Consider the following 22,743-nt stretch of genomic DNA (forward strand, 5'->3'; position numbering starts at 1 on the left):
TATTTTTTTTATTTTACATATAGTTTTTCATGTTATTACTGCATCATAGACCTTAAAAGGCAGTCGGAACATTCAGGGCCTCGCCTTGATACGAGCAGTCTTGTTAGAATTATGATTAAAATCTTGGTTGTAATAGTTGGTCATGACTATGAAGAATTTTGTGTTCATTACAATATTGTTCCGTTTTTCGATTTTAAAGTAACGGAATATTTGTGCTCGATGTGGGTTATTTTTCTTCAGACATATTTCGACTGTTTAAAGATCCATTTTTCACGGAACTTTTACATCATTCGAAAGTTATTGTTGTCTTGAAAAGATATTTCACTTGTGATCATTTTCGCAAAGTTATGGGGGTTTAAAAATTAGAGTTTTGGCTAACTTGGGACAATTAACGCGCGATAAATTTCGCGCTATAAAAGCGTAAGTGCAGTTTTATTTTGTCTTAGAAATCGTTCCAAATTAGTTAAAGGAAGCTTATTTGCCGGAATTGATTTGCTTCAAGGAGCGAAACTGATTCTTTTGTACTAAATATAGCGTGTGGGGTAATAATTTTCAATAAAAAAGTTCAAATTTTAGATTTTTTTTCCACTTTTTTATTACATTTATTTTTTAAATATTAATGTTCTCTGAAATTAGATCCTTTGAAATACTGGTGGAAAAAGGAAAAGAGCCAAAATTATTTATGAAACTTGAAGATCTTTGCCGAAAGTGTTTGAATTATCAGAAAAATTTTCGTTTTTCGCAACTTTTTAATTTATTTTTAAAATAGTCTTTGAATTGAGAGATTTTTATTGAGGTTTATAGGAAGTTCTGATAGAATCTTTAACAGATAACGTCTATCTTCAAAGTTTCAGCTGTGAACAAAGTTCTTACAGAAATCATTAATTGATGAAACTGGGAGACCTTGTAAAGTCCTTTTGGTCGACTTTAAACAAAAACAGTCGACACGCTTTCCGACAAGTTTTAAAAAACCAGCTCTCTGTTCCTCGAGAAACTCCTGTTGTGTTTGGTGTAATAGTTTTGTTTTCGTTGTTGTTTCAGCCACGCTGGGTGTTCGAGTTGATCCAGGTGATGCAGTACTCGCACTGTGTTAGTGACCCCCTCTGCTACTGGTACTTTGCCCTCCTCAAGAGACCAACCAAAGAACTCACCCCTCAATTACCCAACACAAACACCATCAGGTATGCATGATAACTAATCATATTTGTCAGCATCAGCTACATGTTCAGCTACATGTTATAAACAAAAAATGGCACTTCCGTTTAGATTACATTTTGCTATAACTCTACTCGCTTTATATTTTGACTTTCTCGACAAAAAATGGTAAGTTTTGACAGTTTTGACCAAATTTTGACATGATTTGATTTACTCGACCTGACTTCGTTATGTTGCGACTTTCTCGAGCAAATTTTGGTATGTTTCGACTTTCTCAACCCAATAAAAAAGTTTTCGACTTTGTTCGACCCAGTTTCGATTTGTTTTGATTTTTCGACTATCTCGGCACACATTTCTAAAAAGTTTGTTTGTTTGTTCGAACCCGCATAGATATGTTTCCACTTTCGCGAACAATATAGGTATGTTTCTACAGTCTCGATTTCTCGACAAACAAAAACATTTTCTCGCTTTATTGTCGAATGTAGTTGCTCTGAAAGACTATTTAAAAGGCGTTTTTAGTCGCTCAGTGACTACACATCTGTTATAAGTTTTTATTTCAAGTTTTGGTTCTGAAACCTAAATTTTTTGATTTGGCATTTTAAAGTTCAATATCAATCAAATACTTAGTGAGACGGTTTATGATAGTGAGACGGTTTATGTTGCGCCTTTATAATTTTTTTCTCTTTTTTGTTAATAATTCTTGAGTAAAATTCTTGAGTACAATTGAGTAATTTTTGGTAGAATTATTTTTTCTTGTCGCAGGAATCCTTAGTTTTTGACAATTTAAATGGTTGCCTCTGAAACTTCTAGTTTTGCGGTACACAAACCTCCTCAATTAATTGTTGCCGGTTGCAATTTTCTGACAATGGCCTTTTTTCAACAGATTTTTTATTGCTCATTTTTCAATCTCAATTTAAAAACATCTTGCAAAAATCTTCGAGGAAAAATGTTCTGCTTAACCTATTTTTCGACTGTGCTCGACCTATGTTTCAATTTTCTCGACCAAAATCAGATTTTTTAGACTTTTTTCGACTGTGCTTGACATGATTCGACATTCTCGATCTATGTTTTGACTTTATTGGCCAAATTTGGGTTTGTTTCTACTTCTCGACCAAATTTGGGTATGTTTTGATTTTGTGCTTGACTGTTTCTCTACCGCGGAATTTCAGTAGCAACTTTGCACTTGCCTGACTTTCAAAGTCGATACATAAGTCAAGCACATCGATCCGTGTCAATCACTCGGTGGATCGAGGCCAACAATCATCAGTGTAGTCACTTCCAATTGAGTGTAATAAGGATACCTGTGAGTGTATTGAAAATACTGGTTGTCTGCGGTAAATCAGACTCAAATTTAAAAGTTTCCTTCGACTATCAATATTTATAAACGTTTTTGATTCAATTTGAAAATCAGATCCATAAGATGAAAAAATCCTCAAAAATAATGCATCTCTATAAAACTTAGTAACGGCGAATCATCATTTCTCAACCCTCAAAAATAACAGAAAGAATCGTATTTCTTAGTCTGGGGCGCAACAGCTGTTTGCGTAATGAAAGGCGCATCTTGTACCCTGATCGCTTTCAAAATTTAAAAAAATGGTCCTAGGTCTTCTTCAAGGCTTGTAATCGCAATAAAAAACTCTCTAGCTGACAACAATTTGCTTTTTCGTTTTACTTGTTCGTTTTGCTTTTGATTGCTTGCTGTTATTTTATCCAATTTTCCTTTTTGTTGGATTGCGTTAGAAAGTTCCATGCTTTGCTTCTGAAAGGTGGGAACATCTGAAGGTATCTATGCGAGACTTGCTAAGCTCTTTACTCCCTCCCTGGTATGTCTTAATTTCTGGTATTTCGTAGGAAATACAATTAAAAGAAAACTTTACTCAGACAACTGAAAGAATAGAATTAAGTGTACGGCAATTGTACCAATCAATTTTTCATCCGATCGGATTGGCATGAACCACTACTACGTGTTTATATTCATATAGAATTTTTACATATGTACTCACAGACAAGGTTGATGGCCTTGACTGATAACAAAGACCATATGGCTGAGCGATACAGTTCAGTTGGTGTCAGTTCATATTTAGGTTCAGTTCCTTTTTCTCAATCAGTGTTACTTAGATATAATAGCCAATCTGTTTGGATTCTATTAAAGCTCATACCTTAAAGTAGACATGGCAGAGCCAGCAGGATATAGAAACCCGCTGAGTATCCCACCATTATGGCAGAGGGCGTCTGTAGAACCACCACTGGAATGGTCAAAAAGAGCGGCAATGATGGAAATGGCCGTGTTTGCCAAAGATGGGATAGAGGTGAAAGTTTTGTTAAGAACGAAACCCCCAGTGATAGAACCATCTGAACCAACCTACAAGGTTGAAATCACTGTAGAAACGGAGGCAAAAAAAGGTACTAGAGACATCAGAAACCAAGAAAAACGAGTCACTTGGGAAAATAACGAGATAAAAAGTAGACAAAAAGGCGTATTGTGCAACAATGTACCCAGGGATGACGCGGACGCCAAAATGAGAAGCTACATATTCTTTTGCTTAGGAACAGAAGGGCAACGACAACTGCGACAAACGAGACCAAGCCTTGATATACAAACGTCAAATACAAAAGAAATAATGCGAAACCTAGAAGATATACGTGAGCCCACAAGAATTATAGCGTTTGAGATACAATTTAATTTGTCGGAAAGCAACGGAAAAACGAGACGCTGGAGCAGTTTCACACGGATTGAGTCGAATGGGCATCACGGACCGGTTGTGCAGATCAAGAAGACGAATGGGTTCCTGATATGTTCACGGCTCAAACGTCCAATGAGAAAGTTGCAGACGAAGTGTTGGCAGAAACCAGATCACCGCAAGACGCTTACGAATATGCATTCAGGAGAGAGAAAGGTATGGAACAAAATAAGGCGATGAAAACAAATCTATTTGGAGCACCAGCAACCACAAACACTATGCTGAAAGAAAAACCAATGGGTTATATTCAGCCACGTTGAAGAAATGTTAACCACACTAACGGGTACTAATATAACAAAGGTGCCGGGGAAATCTGCGAGGTCGGAACAACCCACGTGGGCAACAAAACCAACCAATTGGACAAAACAAACCCTTTTATAAATACGGCAGACTTTTTGGACCAAATCATTCACAGTCAAGCCCAGCAAAAGACAAAATCTGTACAAAATGCGCTAAACGAGGTCATTTTGCAAAAGTATGTAGACCAAAAAAGATTAACTCCATGCTAGAAACCGGCAGCCATCATCCAGAAAAAATGAAGAAAAGTTCTGTCACCACTGAGGCCAACAACGATCCCGCGGTATATGCCGAATTCATGTCATCAAATGGCTGGAGGACATTTTTACAATTTTGGCGAAATCAGAAGCATTTGAAATCCAAAACTCAGAAAACATACAAAAAGACAACTTAAATCGACATCTAGTAAAACTAAAAACAAAATCAGAAGATCTGTTTGCTATTGCGGATTCAGGAATCCCAATTTATTTTCTCAATGAAAAAACGGCGGAAAGGCTACGCCAAAACGATCGCTCCGCAATATTCACTCTTCCCAACGGCGGACGCCGCCCGTAAATTTACCTGTTAACCTGTTATGACGGGAAATTTTTTGTTTTGAAAGAGTTCCTAATTATTGTGTTGGAATTCGGAGGTTGTACAGTCCAATCGGCACCATTAATCATTACGGATGATCAAAAGGCAAATATCATCGGGCGGAACATCCTACCGAAAGTTGACATCAAACGAGAAACCAAAACACAACCAGTTACTCAACATACATGAGAAATAAGAAGAAACAGACGAGGAATTAAAAACCTGGTTTAACAAAACTTTCAACAACTTTGCGTGCGAATCGCGAAATCAGAAAACCACATGATGCAAACTCAAACCGATCCAACAAAAAGGTCAAAAAATACCCATTTCATTACAAGAACGAGTGGAAACGGAACTAAAACAACTAATAAATCAAAAGCATTTCAAAAAGCTAGACAAAAAATGGACAAGCAAATCATCAATCCAATAGTCAAAACGGTCAAAAAATTTCAAGCAGTCAAATTGCACAAGACTCCAAGAACATAAATAAATTCAAACACAAAAATATACATCAAATGCCCAATAGTGAACTTTTATTGGTTAATATCGCAAAAATCAATGAGGCGGATGAAAAACAGAAAACACTCCTCACAAACGTCAATTTATGCTATGCATATGCACAAATACTCCTGGATACCGAAACAAAAAACCAATTTAATTTCAGCTTGATAGGGGAAAAGCTATTGCAACAAACCAGTTCCAAACGGGATTCTACGTCCTAACGCATATGCCAGCCGATATCCAAAACCATATCAAAAATATATTATTAAACTGTGAAAACACTTTTGCTTATCTTGATGACATATTGATTGTGGCAAAAAGTTCTAAAGATACACACAAACAATTAATAGATAAACAGTTAAAAAACTAACTGACAAAAATCCAGCTATTTTGCTGGAAAAAAGCAAATTCGCGTGCGAAAAAAGGGAGTGACTGGGTTACAAAGAAAATAGCAAAAGCACAATGCCACAAAAATTAAAAGCAGAGGCAATGCTAAAACTCTCCAACCCAAAAATGTTTAAACAACTGAAAAGCTTCACGGTGTCAATACACCACCTCACACGATACATCCCAAATCTTGCAAAAACAGCATCTGTAATAAAACCACCGCATTAAAGGTCAGACAAATATAAAGCATTAGATTAAAAGCCACACAATACATCCGCATTTCACAATATCCTAAAACTTGTCTCTGAAGTAATTGAAACTAAAAATTTCAAAAAAAACTTAGAAACCCGGGTATTCTGTGACGCATCTACTTTTGGGCTAAGGACTGCTTGAGAGCAAAACTCCTACATAAATTGTTGGACCATCAGGCACTAATCAGCACATTAAACGCCAGCGAATAATTAAAGACTAGCCAAAATAGGCTCACTAGTTGGATCGATAGATTAATCCCATTCACATTTGATATCAAACCCTTAGAGGAACCAAAAATGGGACTAATTGACTATATGTCAAGAAATCCGTTACGATTAAACTTACCCCCTGTAATTTCGATGAGGAAAATGTTGTTGCGTCAAATACCTTAATTTTTCCTAATCTTGAATTGGTTGACAACGTCATATTGAACAGGCTGGACAATCAGAATCGAGTCCCTAATCGGCTGACCAAAAAGCGCGCGAAATATAAAAGTCATGCTACAGATCAACCTACATGTTAAGAGCTTTCAAACATTCCAAACCTAGCACAAACAGTCATCCGATTCATATCAAAAACAGTAATTTGATCGATTTTACTTTTCAGCAGACAAAATAGCTAAAATACCAGAGTACTATAAAAAACTTCAACATCAAAATTTAACCACCAAACAATGAGCCGAAAAGACTAAACAAATGGCCACAAAGAAGATTTATCCCCGATAGTGCACAAAATCGAGAGGGAGGCAGCTCCTCGAAAACAACCCCCAGAGGACAAGACCCTGAAATCACGTGGAAAGTAGAAACCGACCTGGAAGAAAGCCTGTTGGACCCACGCTGGCATAGAAGAACACAAACGAACACATACGAACGCTAGACCACCCACTCCACGACAGCAAGCCTACCACCAACAACAACAAACTCACCACAAACAGTTCAAAACGTCAGAGAACTTATTCCAAGTAGAAAATCACTTAAAATTGTTTTCGGACAGTACACCAACACGAGATGAGGACCCGATGGGATCTACTAAAAACTCCAAAAAATCATCACACCCGGCCAAAAAAACAATCTGAATGTCTCAAACATCACTAACAGGTACTCCCGACAGGACAAGCAGTGCACTGAAAGCAGAAGAGACTCAAACTGAGTAAAAGTAAACGGAATCAGCAACACAGAAAAAAACGACCAAAACTACAAACTGTAACGACATGCAATCGCAAAAAGAGCTCACAGTAGAACAATACGAATACTGCGTCAGTAGAGTCGACCCTCAACCCGTCGGCATTGAATGAAAACTTCACCCAACGAAGCCCCGCCAACAATGCGCGGCACTCAACTGGAAGTAGAATCATCATCAGAGTCGTCGTAGAAACTGCAGACAGAGCCACCGCAACGAAGGCAGGAGAGGACACACCACTCTACTGGAAGAGCTTCAACAAATCATGCGGGTCAAGTATACAGCCGCGATCACCCGCAGAGACAGAAACATCAAACCGATAGTCAATTTCGTTCAAAAACGGGACTGGATGGCGCTGACATTCGCATATGGTGACTATTGGTACAAAGTACAAATCAACCTGCCCATCTTGAACGACTGTCTCCTGATAGACGACCGAATCATCATCCCGCAGCAATTTCGTCAAACCATCCTAGACAGCTTACACCTGACCCAACAGACACAACCGGGAGCGGGGCAATGCTCGACTTGTGCGAAAATATCTGGTTCCCACACATCCACCGCACAATTGTCCAAAAGGCCCAAAATTTCCGACAGTGCACGGAGCAAGATACAAATTTAAAACCACCAATTTGAAAACCACAGTCAATCCAAATGGAAACAGTAGTAGAACCAATTGAGAAAAAGTCCAACTAGATTTTGCCGGGCCCCTTCCGGACGAATTAAACAAAGATGCATATATTTTAGTAGCGGTGGACAAGTTTTCGGAAATAACTACACCAAAGGTGGTCTGAAAAAAAAAACGGCGGATACAGCAATGAAATTTATGCACAGATGTATTTCAAACAACGGGTATCCCGTAAACTTAGGTGTGACCAAGCATGAATGTGTAGAGCCAAAAAATCCGATTTTTTTTGTAAGTCCAAGAACATTCAACTCTTTTTCGCATCAGTAGATGACCACAGATCTATAGGTGTCGTAAAATGGTTGATTGAAACGCTATAACGCAGGTTGGGGTTATGCGAATAGACAGTAATAACACCCCATATCAGCTAGCCTCGGACTAAGCCAAAACTATAAAAACATTAAAGATCAATTCCTCGAAACAATCAAACCGAAGAACAAAAACAGCGACACAAAAACACCGACTGAGAGCCCAAAGAAAATTACCGAAGACAACATACCGAAAGAGGAGAGGAACACCCCAGAGGAGCATGAGAAAATTCATGACGAGGACGAAACCCGAACAGCGTCGCTGATAACAATGACGAATGACGCAACGATAACAACAACAACAATCACGGAGGCAAGAATACACCCTCAGGACACCGCCAAAGAACAAAATTGAGGAGGAGCAACCAAGCAAGTCCCAAATGGAATATAAAACTCCAGTCCAACAGGGACTATAAAACTCACAATTGGTCCCATGAGGACGGTAAAATCATTTTTGTTTCACGAGGGGGAATGTCATCCGGCCTGTTTGGCATGAACCACTACTAATTTTTAATATTTATATAGAAAGATAGACGCTGGAGCAGTTTCACACGGATTGAGTCGAATGGGCATCACGGACCGGTTGTGCAGATCGAGAAGACAAATGGATCCGTGATATGTTCACGGCTCACATGTCCAATTAAAACGTTAAAGACGAAGTGTTGGCAGAAACCAGATCACCGCAAGACGCTTACGAATATGCATTCAGGAGAGAGAATGGTATGGAATAAAATAAGGCGATGAAAACAAATCTGCTTGGATCACCAGCAACCTCAAACACTCTGCTGAAAGAAGAACCAATGGGTTATATTCAGCCACGTTGAAGAGGTGTTAACCACACTAACAAGTACCAAAATAACAAAGGGGCCAGGGAAATCTGCGAGGTCGGAACACTGCCAAAGAACAAAATTCAGGAGGAGCAACCAAGCAAGTCCCACATGGAATATAAAACTCCAGTCCAACAGGGACTATAAAACTCACAATTGGTCCCATGGGGACGGTAAAATTCCGTTTTGTTTCACGAGGGGGAATGTAATCTGGCCTGATTGACATGAACCACTACTAAGTTTTTTTATTTATATACAAAATATACATAGCTAGTCACAGACCAGATTGATGGCCTTGACTGATAACAAATACCATATGGCTGAGTGATACAGTTCAGTTGGTGTGAATTCATGTTTATGTTCAGTTCCTTTGTCTCAATCAGAGTTTCTTAGGTATAAATATCCAATATGTTCGGATTCTGTAAAAGCTCATACTTTACGGTATGACACAGTTGCTGCCTAGTGGAGCTGACGAAGAAGTTGAATGCGATAAGATTGGAACAACGAAGATCGAAGTAACATTTTAACTACCCAGGTTGAAGAGCTTAATCAAAATGGATGTCACAGATAAGTCGATGCGGTCGGATAGCACAGCTTTTTGTTCCATTGACGAATTAATGAAAAATGAAGTCAAGTTTTTTGTTCCATTGATGCTGGTACAGCCCGCGGTATTTTGAAGCAGATTCCGCGTAATAGCCGATCCTCCACTTTTCCAATTAAATTGAAATAAATTGGACTGCTAAACGCGTCAAATACAATAGTACCATACAGTAATATAATTACACATGAACTCGGCGTTTGGCAAAAGAAAACCATTTACATCTTGTTCCCCTCGTTCTGTTGGTCGCATAAATTTCGTCTCAGCTTTTTAATTTGACGTTGTTTTTATAACTAAAGCCAATTTTATCATTCCCAGTGTCACAGTTTTATATCCTTTTTTCGGCAAATAAGTCTCATAAACTTCAGGAACAAGCAGCGGAAATAAGTCATAACAAAAAAGATGAAAAATTAAGTTCACACTTTGTTGTATATTTATTTCAAAAATCCTGTTTATCCTATGTGAACTTGGGTTCTTTTGTTTCCCAAAACTCTATGGTCAGCCAAAATAGATATAGGATCAACTTAACATCCCCCCACCCCCAAAGTCACCTCAGCGTTCAGTTTAGATTAAATTTGGTAAGCGCTGCGTGTAAAATGCTCTATTCTGATTGGCTGAAAAATCGAACTCATAACCAAGTTAACATCCTCCCCCCTAAACGAATTTGGGGGGACGATATTAACTTGGTCCCAGATATAGAGTCTGATTTGGCTAGTGCGTCTGCTTAGCAATCCAGAACTGTCCTGTAAGTCGATCATTATTCTGGTGTACAAAGGGTTTTAGCTTACCTGGATAATGTTTTTGCTGTTTTTAGGCACCAAGTTTCCACCCAGAGGTTAACTAAGGCCAACCCCGCCTCCAAAAGCGTGGACTCTGTGGTGGTGAGCCGAACCAAGTCACCGACTACCGCTCCCCTGTCTGAACTAGACGAAGACTCGGAGGAGCTGCAGATGAAACGGGATATGCCAAAGGGGGAACTAGGGGCGGCCTCAGGCGCGCCCAAAGCCGAAATCGAGATCACTTCCGAAATGGGAGGAAGCTCAAACGTTTGAATGAGAGAAGACAACTATATTCTGCTGATGCTGTTCGATGAAAATGATTGTTTGCTTTTGTCAAACATGGGGACTTTTATACATGTTTGGCATATCAACCTTTGCAGAAGGGGCATATAAAGTAAATTCTTCAGCCAGTCAGAGTAAAAGGAAATTGTCGATTTGATCAAAAAAAGCTTCTCTTCTATCAGTCAGTAAAACTTTGTCGCTTTATCAAACAGAATCTCAAAACAAAGATAGCGAAAGCTTTAACTTTCAACATGCCATCTTAAGAAGTACTTTAAGTATCTACTAACTGAGAACTGAGGGAATGTGGTGTTGGACGCCGATAGATAGAAGAGTTGGTGGCGAGTGATCAGAATAGTCTTTAATGAAAAAATTCAGTAACGATCCTTAATGGTGTTTGATCACATAAATTATTGGTAATTTTTTCTAACTGAACTGGAATTGATCTTACTTATTCGGTTAAAACTTTGTAGCTGGTAAAAAACGACCTTTAGTCATTGGTTCGAGCAAATTTGTGCGGGTGATTTACCATATATATTTGATCTGAACTACTTCTGGAACTATCACTCAAATCTCATTAATTCACTCCCTATTAATCGACCTGTCGCTGCATTAACCTTGATATCAATGACGTTTGAGTGACGACATCTAGGTTTACTTTGAGGTCCTTCCGGAAGCGGATTTAAGGGGGGCGGGGCGGCCCATTTGTATTAATTTGAGATATCCATTTGTGGTGACGGAACCTAAAACTTTTCTAAAGGCGCCTTTGGCACCAATACATACTAAATTTGAGGGGGGAGCGCGCACCGAAAAGACTACCTAAACTTTCCAAAAACGGCCTAAAAGAGCCGTTTTTGGAAAGTTTAGTTTTCCCTGCGGTGCCCAAAATTTGGCCAAAACAAGGTCTTTTAATTGCTTTGGGAGAGCTCAAAAAATCAATTTGATCCACCTTAAAAAGTCTACAAAATTTTCGAAAATCGTTTTGAAAATCCGCCCCAGACCCCTCGGGAAAATCCTAGATCCGCCCCTGGGTCCTTCGATATTCCTGAAATGGGGAAATTGTTATGGTATTTATACACCTCTCACTGTCCTTTTCCTAACTGATTGATTCTATGAAAATCTGATATTTTATATGATTAATGTGCTCTCATACCAATCAAAGTTATTTTTCGCTAGTTTGGAAATTGCGTAGATTATTGAATATATTGGACACTTTTGACCAACGAAATCTTTTGACTTTTAGGATTTTCACCAATGTAACTTTTAATACAATTATTTTCATTTCAAAGCCATCAATTTTTTTGCATACGAATACAAAAATGATGAAAAAATCGAAAAACAAGCATATATTTTTTTTAAGTTAGAAGTTTTGTTCTGAACTGTTCATAACTATTCTTAACCTTCCTGTTGATTAATTTTTAGTAAAGGGTAATTAATTTGAATAAGAACCTGCAAAAATGAGATGTTAGTAGATCCAAAATAACAAACAAAACTGAAGTAAAACTAAATTGGGCTCAACTTTAGTGTCACGAATATCAGACTCATCGAGATCAACTTCGTCAAATTTCTCTTAAAAAAAGCACACCAATTTTTCTCAACACTGGACAATTTTTTTGGATTTTTTTTTGTTTGAGAATCCACGGCTCAATGAGTTTTAATATGATGCAACAATTGACCCCATAAAAATTTCTTTGAGGTAGTCAAAACTGTGGAAAAAACACTACGCCCATCAGGTCTACAATAAAATATGCTTTCACTTTTTCTGAAATGGTCGGTTCAATAAGATTCATCTACATCGTTTGTCTGAAGCTTAAATTGTTATTTTTATTAAACAATGCATTGGTGAAAAGGATCGAAGCAGGAGTTACGGTAAAACTTAGATCAATTTAAATGTTTATGATTTGTGCGATCATCCAATCTCCAACTTAAGATACTATTTATGCTTGCAATCATCAAGTTATTTTTTCATATCGAGACAAGCTGTTGTAAATAATACATAATCCAAACTCTATATCTTTGATGTTCATTTTAGGCAATAATTGCAAAAAATACAAAATTGAGGATATTTTAATTAATTGTATTCATTAATGTATTTGTTTATTAATATTGATTTTGAAACCATATAATTTCGCAAACCAGAACAGCCAGATTCATTTGTTAAAAATTTGTCGAACCTCATCAGTTATTAGAAAAGTGGGTGCGTGCACGCCTTGAGCATTGCTGAGATAAATTGACAAACAAGCAGCCCATTTAAAATGAAATATTTGATTTACTTTAGGAAAAAATTAGCGGTGCATCATCCATTTGATTTCAATTCAAGTTGATGGCTTGAAAAATTTTGCAAAAATTGCGAATTTTGGAGAAAGCTAATGAAGCAAAGAAATTTCTAACAAACCAATTTGCTTGCATAGCTTGCAATGGATTAAGCAAAAGCTAAGGATTTTGAAGCAAGCTATCACGCCAGGAAAACTGAAAATTTTGCAGGTGTTTTGATTGCTTGATTTCTTTCGCGAAAATTAATACAATTTTCTTAAGCCAGCTATCCAAGCGATTGAACATCGAATCTCAAATTGATCTGCTTGTCTAAATATTAGGCAATTGATTTTGAAAATTATTGAAGCAAGTCGTTTGCTGGCCTGAATGGATTTGGAAAAAATTGATAGTCCAAAAATTGACAAAATTTTGTCAAATGAGTTATCAAGCTAGAATTGGTTCGGGTAGCTTGAAACATTTCAATTTGTTTTAAAAGCTCTCTTTGATTTGCAAAATGCTGAAATGATTGGAAGCAAACTTTTAGAGCGATGAAACTTTGAACCAATTAATGTTGCTGTGACAGACTTTTTTGGTTTGTTGAAGGCTTAAACTGGCTATTCTACCAATAGATAAAGCCGTTTGTTTTCAATGGCTTAAGTTGGTAGACCTTTTCCAAATTTTTGAAGCAAGAATTAGGAATGACAATTTCACATCATTTTACAACATTTAGGTTTAACAATTTGCAATTGACATTGATAGCCTGAAATGATTAGCCATGAATTTGGTTTTATCAGGGAAAAATATTTGATCAGCGTTTTTTGATGGCCTGATATACAAATTGATTGAAGAAGCAACTATTTTAAAGCGTCGGACATTTGTTTTGCCTTTTTTAATGTAAAGTAATAATTGTAAAAGTGTCAGCAAAGATCTATCTCACCATTTCAAATTAGGCTATTACGGAACATGAGCTATAAAATTTGGCTATTACCGAATAGGTTAGGCAGAACTGATCTGGTGTTAAAAACTAAGCATGTATCAGAATTAAACCTAGTGGAGCAGAAGTAGGTTAGTTTTCAACTAATTTTTAATAACATATGTTCAAAAATTATAGTAACTTGATTATGTTCATGATATATCTCTCTGCTATCTGTTTTCAACCTATCAAATGATTGGACCATCAAACATTTGAAGTGGTTTAAATAGCTTGAAGTAGTTTGCAAAACATCAGAAAAAATCTAAGCAAGCTTTCAACCAATGAAGGGTTGTAATAATTTAATATCTTTGCTAAGTCTAAGGCCCTTTTAGAAAAAATGGTTAACACCATATTGTCCTTTTCCGTTTCTTGAAGTCTGGCAGGCTCTGTTTTGAAAAAATTTTTGAGAGAAAATTTTTTTTTATTTCAAAAGAAGTTGCTTGAACGTTTCCAGCGTTTTTTTCACGAAAAAGTTGCTCGATTTGCTCTAACTTAATTGGTAGTTTTGATTGACATCAACGAATCAAAAAAACGAATCTCTGAGCCACTTACTAGATCGCGAAACCTTGCGCATGTATTGGGAACCCTCCATAGCATATGTATCCACCCATCTGTTAGTAGTAAAAGGAACTAAACACCCTCAAACGGTGTTAAAATTAACAGGAATTTCAAATTATATAGGAGAATTGATAGTGAAAGAGTTGAAAAAAATAAGAATCTTTGATGAAAAAAAGGTTGTTTTTCACTTCCGCTGCACTGCCTAGCCCCTTCTTCTGATGCCCTGACCTGACTGCCTTGCTTCGCTTCCTCGTTTAACATTACACTGCCTTGCTTTGCGCTGCCCTGCTTTGTTTCTCCAACCGTTTCCCGTTGCTGCCGTGCTGTACATTTTTTTGACTTGTACTACCCTGTTTTGTTTCGTGCTGTGCTGCTTTGTCCTTAACTGATCTACCCTTCAGTGCATGGCCCTACCCTACTTTGTCTTCCGCTTATTTTTCTCTAATTTGAATTTTCTGTAGGCAATATGTAAAAGTTTTTTAATCTCTAAGTATCAGTTAATGTTAACAAATTTAGATTCTTTAGTTGGAAAAAACATCGAGGTCTTAGTCTCATTGCATTTTTTTGTTATCACGCTGACAACTTCTTCACAACAGTGACCTCTGGTTCCTAACTAATTCGGTCTGTGCGACATTAAAAAATTGTTTCAGTGGGGTAATGTTAAATAAAGAAACTGAAAGTTCGAAAGCAAACTATTAGAATGATGAATTTTCGAACTAATTCAGTAGTACATGTTGGACGAATTCAGCCGGTATGGATGGCGACCCCCATGTTTTAAGATAAGGAATAGAGCATCCGGTCTCCAAGCTATGTATTTTCATAGGCTATAGATTTCCCAATGTATTAAGATAGGGAATAGGTTTCCCAATGTACTAAGATGCCAGGTTTCAGATAGTAAGTTTCAGATGGTAAGTTTTTTGGCGCCCGAACTTCCCATGTATATTGAACAGATTTCCCTATGTATTAGAAATTCATTGTAGGGAATTAAGAACTCATTAGGGTAAGTAATAGGATTCCTATTGTATTACGATGGTAAAGATTCAGATGGTAAGATGGCAAGTTTCAAAGAAAATTTGGCGCCCAATTTTGCTGATGTTGCAGATTCTAAACTTTTTCTTAATCTAAAAGTAATTTTTTGTTAACTCAAACGTAGCGTTTAAAAATAATTTTTGGAAAAAAAGCTTATTACAGAGCAAATGTATTACTTTACAGCATCCTATACAATTTTACTACATTATCTCTTACAAACTTAGAGGTTTAGTATGTATTGCATCACATTCAACTTCCCGTTTAGAGTCAAAATAGCTCAGTCCTTTTTTTAGTTTGTTCATAAGTTGCGACTGTATGATTAACCGTTTTAAATCCTCTATACGTTGACTTCGAATTCACTGCCTCATCCAGTACTTGTCGATACTTTGCCATCGGGCCATCTCCAGAGTCTTCTAATGCGCGTTTGTTCAGTCCTTTACTCCTAAACTTGTACTTTTGACTTTTACTAATGTAACAGCAGTAGGTTTTACTACACAGGCATAACATGTCGGTGCATTTGAACTCCTCCTTGAACGATCCTGGTTCTCTCTTGTCATGTTTCTTATTTTTAGAACAGCAAGTACGGGAGAAAAAATTGTTTTTCGCATCTGCTCTGAAATTGTCTTGACAGTTCTTGCTTCGCTTTCCAGTACATTCTACTTGCTTGCTATGAAGGTAAAGTTTCAGATGGTAAAGTTTCAGATCCAACATTCTCAATTTGGCATTATGTAGTATAAAAAATCCTACTGAAATTGGTTCACGATGCTCTATAACAGATTTAACGAGTTCCACTTCATACAAGTCTTTAGCTACGATAATGAGTCTCTTGATGGATTTTCATCGCCGGCTCGGCTAGCATCAACAACAGACTAAACAAAACTGTTGAATACTTTACGTGGTGTGTATTGTATACATCGAAGAGTTTTTGTACACTGTAACCCAAGATCCAAGTTAAAGTTGAAAAGTGGTGTGATCAGTATTCCGTTGGTCAACTTGAAGCTCGATATCAACATTCGTAGCGGTTGTTTTAACAAATCGTTTTCTTCCGCATATGTTTTCATATATTCGCCAATATCGTTTCTGGTAGCATTATTATTTTTTAAAATAGGTGGGAAATTGAAAAACTTTGCTTTTAGCTCATCTGGAACACTAAGATCGCATTGCACGTAGCCGAACATTGTTTCATTTCTTATGTTTGCACTAGTGAATTGGCAGAAAGAAGTCTTTCGAAAGGAAAGTGAGTTCTAACGCGATTTTTTACGTCTACATTGTTTTTAAATTGATCCCACCAACTACACTCCCACTTTTCTTCTATAGAATATCGTTTTTCTCGAATGTAACCTTTTCGAAACTCATTCATTTATCTTTTCTTGATTCCTCGTTTGATATCATCATCAGTTAGGCTCGGTCTAGCTTCTTGACAAGGGTTGTCTAGCTTCTTGACAAGGGTTTCATGGTTGCAATAAACATCAACACTAAAGTAATCTTTTTTTTCTGGGTTCCTGTAGTGTATTAACTCTCATTTTTGCATCCAGGTCTGGTTGCTTGAAAGTATGACATGACCATATTTTCAAACGTTCGAACTCGATTCTGCCTTGCTATGAATTTTTGTGCTTCTTCATCGTAGTCCCATCTCTTATACAAGCCTGTAGGCATATCCTGACACATAGAACAAGGATAGAGTTGACTAGCATCAATACCAACGATTGATTTACACAAGTTGTTTGATTTTCGAATAAACGTTTCGTTTGCTACTGTTTTGCTAGTGAAAACCATTGAGGGACAATCGGTCTTATCTTCCCGTAATTTTTCAAGCAAGTCACTATCACTCGAGATGAATGGGTAAAATTTATGGTCGGTTGACATGTGTAGACAGATATTGGCTAGATTCGGAAGTGTGCAGCCGAGCTTTAACCTGTCTATCCCTTTGTCACGTCACGATAAAATTCAATCTTTTTCTGCATAGCTTTAAGGGTAGTAACAACATTTTTGTTGTTATACCACTGTAGAGAATTGCGAAATGTTGTCATATTTTCCTGTTCCCAGATGGATTTCAAGTAGCTGTGGTTTTCCAATCCCGTAGGTGGTTTAGTTTTGAAGCCGAGTTTTTTCAAGGCTTGCTCTTCAGTTATCCCAGTGTTAAGAAGTTTTTGATAATCATCAAACTCTTTATCGAGAGGGTTGGTGCTGTAGAATTCATCATACGAGGGTAGGTGTTGTTCGTCAAGCTTTTTGGGAGTATCAAACCATTCGTATGGAAAGTATCCTTTCATCTCACTGGTTTTGTGAGCTTTTAGAAAAGAGTCCAAAGTAGTAGCTCCACCCAAAAACTTCATAATGTCCAGAAGCTGAACATCTCCAAATTTGAATGAAACAAAGCCGTTCGCTTTCTTGATAACTGAAGGTTCAATTTCTCTTTCGTTGATAAGGTAGGGAATGAGGTATGATTTAATGACGTTTATATGATACCGACCACTGTTGAATCCAAATACTGGCAGAGTATTGGTGTATCTCTCTAGATTTTGCATAAAATCAATCAAGTGATTTCTGAATCCTGAGAAAGTGAGTGGATGCGTCTGTTTCTTCCTCGTCCTCGATACATTCGTCTTCGTACTCTCTTGCTTCACTCTTACTTAAACTGCCTCGTTCATTAAGGATGCTGAAAATTGTATGTATCCGCTTTTGATGTTATTTTCAATTTCCAGAAACTTCGATCGCATTGCGTCTTTTTTCTTCTCCGCCAACAATTCCAGGTTTGCCACAAAGTCAATAATGAGGGATTGTGGATCTTTGTCTTCTAAAAAAATGGGTTTTTCAAGCAAAATGGATGAGATTAACACTGATATTGGTTCATGCTTCCCAGTCCAACTTATTGTTTCTGGCGATTGTAGTTCTTCGGATGGCTTGCAAGTTGATTCAGAGTCAAAAATGGCAACTTTTGAATAAGGTTTGTTCTTTGTATACTCAATATTGAACTCATCCAGTTTTTCTCTCGTAAAAGTGTAACAACGTCTCTCGTAGAGTATAAATGTTTTTGGGGTAAATATTTTTGATTCGGTCCTTGCATCCGAGAAGATGCTTGTTGAAATTTTGAGATATATTGAAAATGTATCGCAAGATGGACATCGGAAACATTTGAAGAAGTTGTCGATGTTTTTGACGTAAATATTACGGTTCTTGTATCGTAGAATTTTTAGTGTATTCTCTTATTTACCGATACTTCACCGAGCTAATTCTCCTACGAAGTCTCCGTCTTCAATGTCGATATCGTAGATAAAGATGTTTTTCTCCACTACATCTTCAACTATTGGTAGATTATCCATCGAAACTCCACGAAACTGTTTTGGATCACAGTCTAATTTTTCCAGAAAATCATTAAGGATCTTGGAGGTGGATGTTTCGAGATTAGTTGTTCCATGTAAAGGAACTGCAAGCGCTCGAAACAAACACAAGTTTTCATTGTAAGGTTGTTTTGTGTTTTGATCCAGTTATTCCTCAGAAGTGGTTCGGGAATCACTGAATCTGGACATCCCATGGGTACGTTTTTCAGTAAAGCGGCCAAAATGGTCACATTAGTGATCAACTTGAATCGCCATTTCGTATTTTGTCTCTCTTGTGTACAAACTTCAATGATATCTAGCTTTTTGACCTCGTTCTGTTTAGTCGTCAAGTCTGCTTTAGTGCAGAGCAGTAAAGATTTGTCAAGGAGGGTGTTATTTTCATGAGCGTAGAAATAACGATACTCTTCGGTTCCTATGTTACGTAACACAAATCACAAGGCAAGTTGATTTTTGCTGCACAATCAAGTTTTTCAAAGACTTGATCCAGTTTTTCATTAACTAGATTAGGATCTAGTTTTGAAAATTGAAAGTTGAATACTTTGTGGCGTCCATTATTGATCTCGGTATCTGTTAAAAAGTGTTGACAGGCATTCAACTCATCTCGTAGCTGATCACTATCATCCTCGATTTCCAAGATTTTATTCAAATCAGCAACAGAATCACTCATATCCTTGCTCTCAACCGGTGATCTTTCTTGCGATGTCGGTGAAGTGAATAATAGCTTGCAAATTTTTTCTCACTCTATACACACTTTGTTGACTTCGGTGTTGACTTTACGTGCTTTTTGCTCGTATGGAAATTCATTTTTTGCTTATTGTAAGTGAAATACTTACAATCAGGACCAGAAATAACTCCTTTAGAACAACTTTTGCGGTGTCGCGCTGCATGTTGACGAGCTTAAATGTTGCCACACTCTTCGCATTTAACCTTCTCATTCTTGTCGAGTGCTGGCATCTAAAAAAAAGTGGGAGATTTGGCATGTAACAAAATTCAATAAAATTACAGGGCACCTAGAAAATTGGGAGATTTAAACTGTCTCAAAAAAGTTAATAGATCTTTTCGACTTAGTTTGAATTGTTCAAAATTAATGAAAAATAGTTTCAAGTACTTGAACAAAATATAGAGCGATTACTTTTAACGTAAAGAAAAACAGAATGAAACAAGTTTTATCTACTGTTGCTTAGGGAAAATCAACCACTCAGAATTGAGTATTTTTTTTAACACTGTTTGTTGGAAATCAACCAATCAGAATCCAGCATTTGCTAAAAGTGAGCTTTTTTTATTTAAAAAAAACCCTCATCATTATTTGAAAAATGCCAAACAAAAAACATTTGAATTTCCTCGAGTTACTTTACAAGAAAAAAGACAGAAACTCTAATTGATTTTCTTATTGATGAAATAGATGACTCTTACTTTTTTCATAACTCTTTGGACGTTTTATTGTACAAAATACAGTTATCCGGCTAAGTAAAAGTCTCTTTAGAGAAATTTACTCAATCAAAGAGTTCACTTTGGAACCAAGTATTGGGTATCAAAGCTTTAACCTTACGGCTGAATTCCACCTCACAAGGAAAGAAATTTTATTTATTCTAGAAAATTTGAAGTTAATAAAAAAGTACGATAATATATCAAAGACTCTTTTCATTCCTTACCCGATACCCAAATTTGTAAAAACACCCCAGCAAAGTTCTTTATTCCTTCATTTATTTAAAGATAACGCTCAAAATCCTGCTTGATCAGGTTTGGAATCAGATTTCCAGAGATTTGCTTTGAAAAATTCATCAACTTTGAGCTATCCTCCCAAATCTACATTTCAATCAAAGAAGTTGACTATCCACTCAAAAATCAGCAAATTCTCATTGATTATATACAAAAAATTCAACTTAATTGATGACGAAAATTGAAGAGATGTTATTTTTACTAATTTTTTTCTTATGTTACTTATATCAGCAATATTTCTTAGTTTTACTGCAAACAATTTTTGGTCATTAACTTTTGCGATTGCTTTTTTGTATATTTTTACTCATTTGGAAGATTTAAATCCTTAAAAGGTTCCTCTGATTGGAAACGAAAATGTGTAAAAAATACCTGAAATGAAACTTGGTTTCCGATTGGAGCCGACTTTTATATAAGAAATTGATGAAAGGAAGCAGGAATCTTAATGGACCCGACTACAATCCAAATAAGGAAAATCAATTCTGATTAGTTAAACCCTCACAATCCAGATGAAGATACCCCAAACTCCTAACTAAAAATTATTTTATTTTCAGCTAAACTACCATCAACTATCTCCTCTCTCAGCTCTAAATACTTTATTTTCAAATTATCTTCCGTCAGCTACTGTCTTTGGAAACTTTCTGGCACGAATGGATGTCCCAATCCAAGACTGGCACATGGTGGAATTGATGCGAATGGATTTCAACGAGCATCATATGACACAAGTACCCATGACAGAGAACCAACTTGAAGAAATGCAAATGACAGAGGAAAATTCTGAGCATGTGGTAATAAACTACCCCGAGATCCCTGACTCAAGATTTGTGGCTCAACCAGTCGACGACTTCCTCTTTCCTTGGGAGGAAGCAGGATCAGCCGAAAATCCCATAACAATAGATGCATATGAGGGTTTCTCAGAAACATTGACGCCTCAAAACACCCTTCCACATCAACCACAAGCAATGGAACCTCGTCTAGCTCTGCGTTCTATAGAGAACCTTCAGAAATCCTCTGCTGGTCAACAGTTTTTTGACTAAATATTTCTGTAAATAATTGTTGTTTGGTATCAATTTCGTTTTTTGTAATTAAAAAATTTCTTCAATTTTATCTTAATTATGAGAAAAGATGAGAGGTTCAGGATAAATCATTGAAAAACAATTAGAACTCATTTTTATGCTCCGAACTCGCACACATCTTAAGAATCTTGATTAATTTTTGCACACATATTAAGAAAAACTTTAGAAAATTTGTACACAAGTAAAAAAATTACCTAATGGTTTTTGCATCTTGTCCAAAAAAAAACTCCCACACTTTTAGCACTTTGTAGAAAAAATTGAAACCCTTTTTGCATTATATCGAAAAAAAGTAAAACACTTTTTGCATGAAGTTAAAAAAACGAAACGTTTTGCATTTTGTTGAAAAAATAGAAAAAAATTTCGAATCTTGTCAAAAAAAGTGAAACATTTTTTGCATCTTGTCAAAAAAAGTTGAAACACTTTTGCAACTTTTTGACAATCAAAAGAAGTATTACATCTTTCTTACATGTTTCAAAACTTTTTGGCAAAATTCTTAGTAACGGTGAGGTTTTTCTTTAAAATTTTTTTCTGGTAATTTTGTGAACATTTGAGAGAAAATGAGTAAATTATCAAAAATTTTTCATTGGAAAAGTGACATGATCACTATTTACAAATCCATAACCATCAATAAAACAGTCAATTATTTTAAACTAATCATGTTCAAATTTTGAGTTTTGTACTTTACGAGTTCTTTATAGAAAAACTGAACCGATAGTTTGTGTGGAAGCTAGTTTGTGGTTAGAAAATATACGGTGACGTCTAAATTTTTTGCGTAACAGTCTTTTCTTTGAAACACTTGGTATTTTCTTTGCTCCTTTTCATTTCAAATTGTGGAACAACGCGGTCAAGCTGATTGAAAACTTCGCCAGTTAATAACATAACATTCAAATAAAATCCGATTGTAAAGACAATCAATAATTTGGTATGTGAAATGAAAATTACCCAATCGTTGTAAAATTTGATCGAAAGATGAACCAATCAGAAGTATGTGGAACTTACAATTTTCCAAAGAACAGCAGAAGGAATTGTGGGTAGAGACACAAAAACTGTTGGTTACTATATATTTTTTGTAAGAATCACTGGAAACGGAAATAATTAGTGATTTTTGGCAATAATCTGAATAAAATCTGGGAAGAGCTTGACACATAGCTGCAGCCATGATTTTTGCTGAAAATTTTGATTTTATATAGGAACACTATCACCTACACAGTTCCATATTTGGAAACTTCACTCAAA

The 22,743-nt window shown here is 36.5% G+C and overlaps 2 protein-coding genes across 4 annotated transcripts in view; both read left to right on the forward strand.

Moving 5' to 3' along the window:
* Positions 1-11,226, forward strand: part of LOC134846705 (uncharacterized) — an 11,661-nt gene extending 435 nt beyond the window's left edge. Inside the window, exons 2-3 of the mRNA XM_063864090.1 lie at positions 1,042-1,181; positions 10,318-11,226. Of these exons, the coding sequence (XP_063720160.1) occupies positions 1,042-1,181; positions 10,318-10,555 (378 nt within the window). The 3' untranslated portion in view covers positions 10,556-11,226. The remainder of the gene's footprint in view (positions 1-1,041; positions 1,182-10,317) is intronic.
* Positions 1-22,743, forward strand: part of LOC134846307 (uncharacterized) — a 112,626-nt gene that overhangs the window by 20,719 nt on the left and 69,164 nt on the right. The gene's annotated exons all lie outside the window — the stretch shown is intronic.

This window comes from Symsagittifera roscoffensis, chromosome 5 (assembly GCF_963678635.1).
Source record: "Symsagittifera roscoffensis chromosome 5, txSymRosc1.1, whole genome shotgun sequence".
Classification (NCBI taxonomy): domain Eukaryota; kingdom Metazoa; phylum Xenacoelomorpha; order Acoela; family Convolutidae; genus Symsagittifera; species Symsagittifera roscoffensis.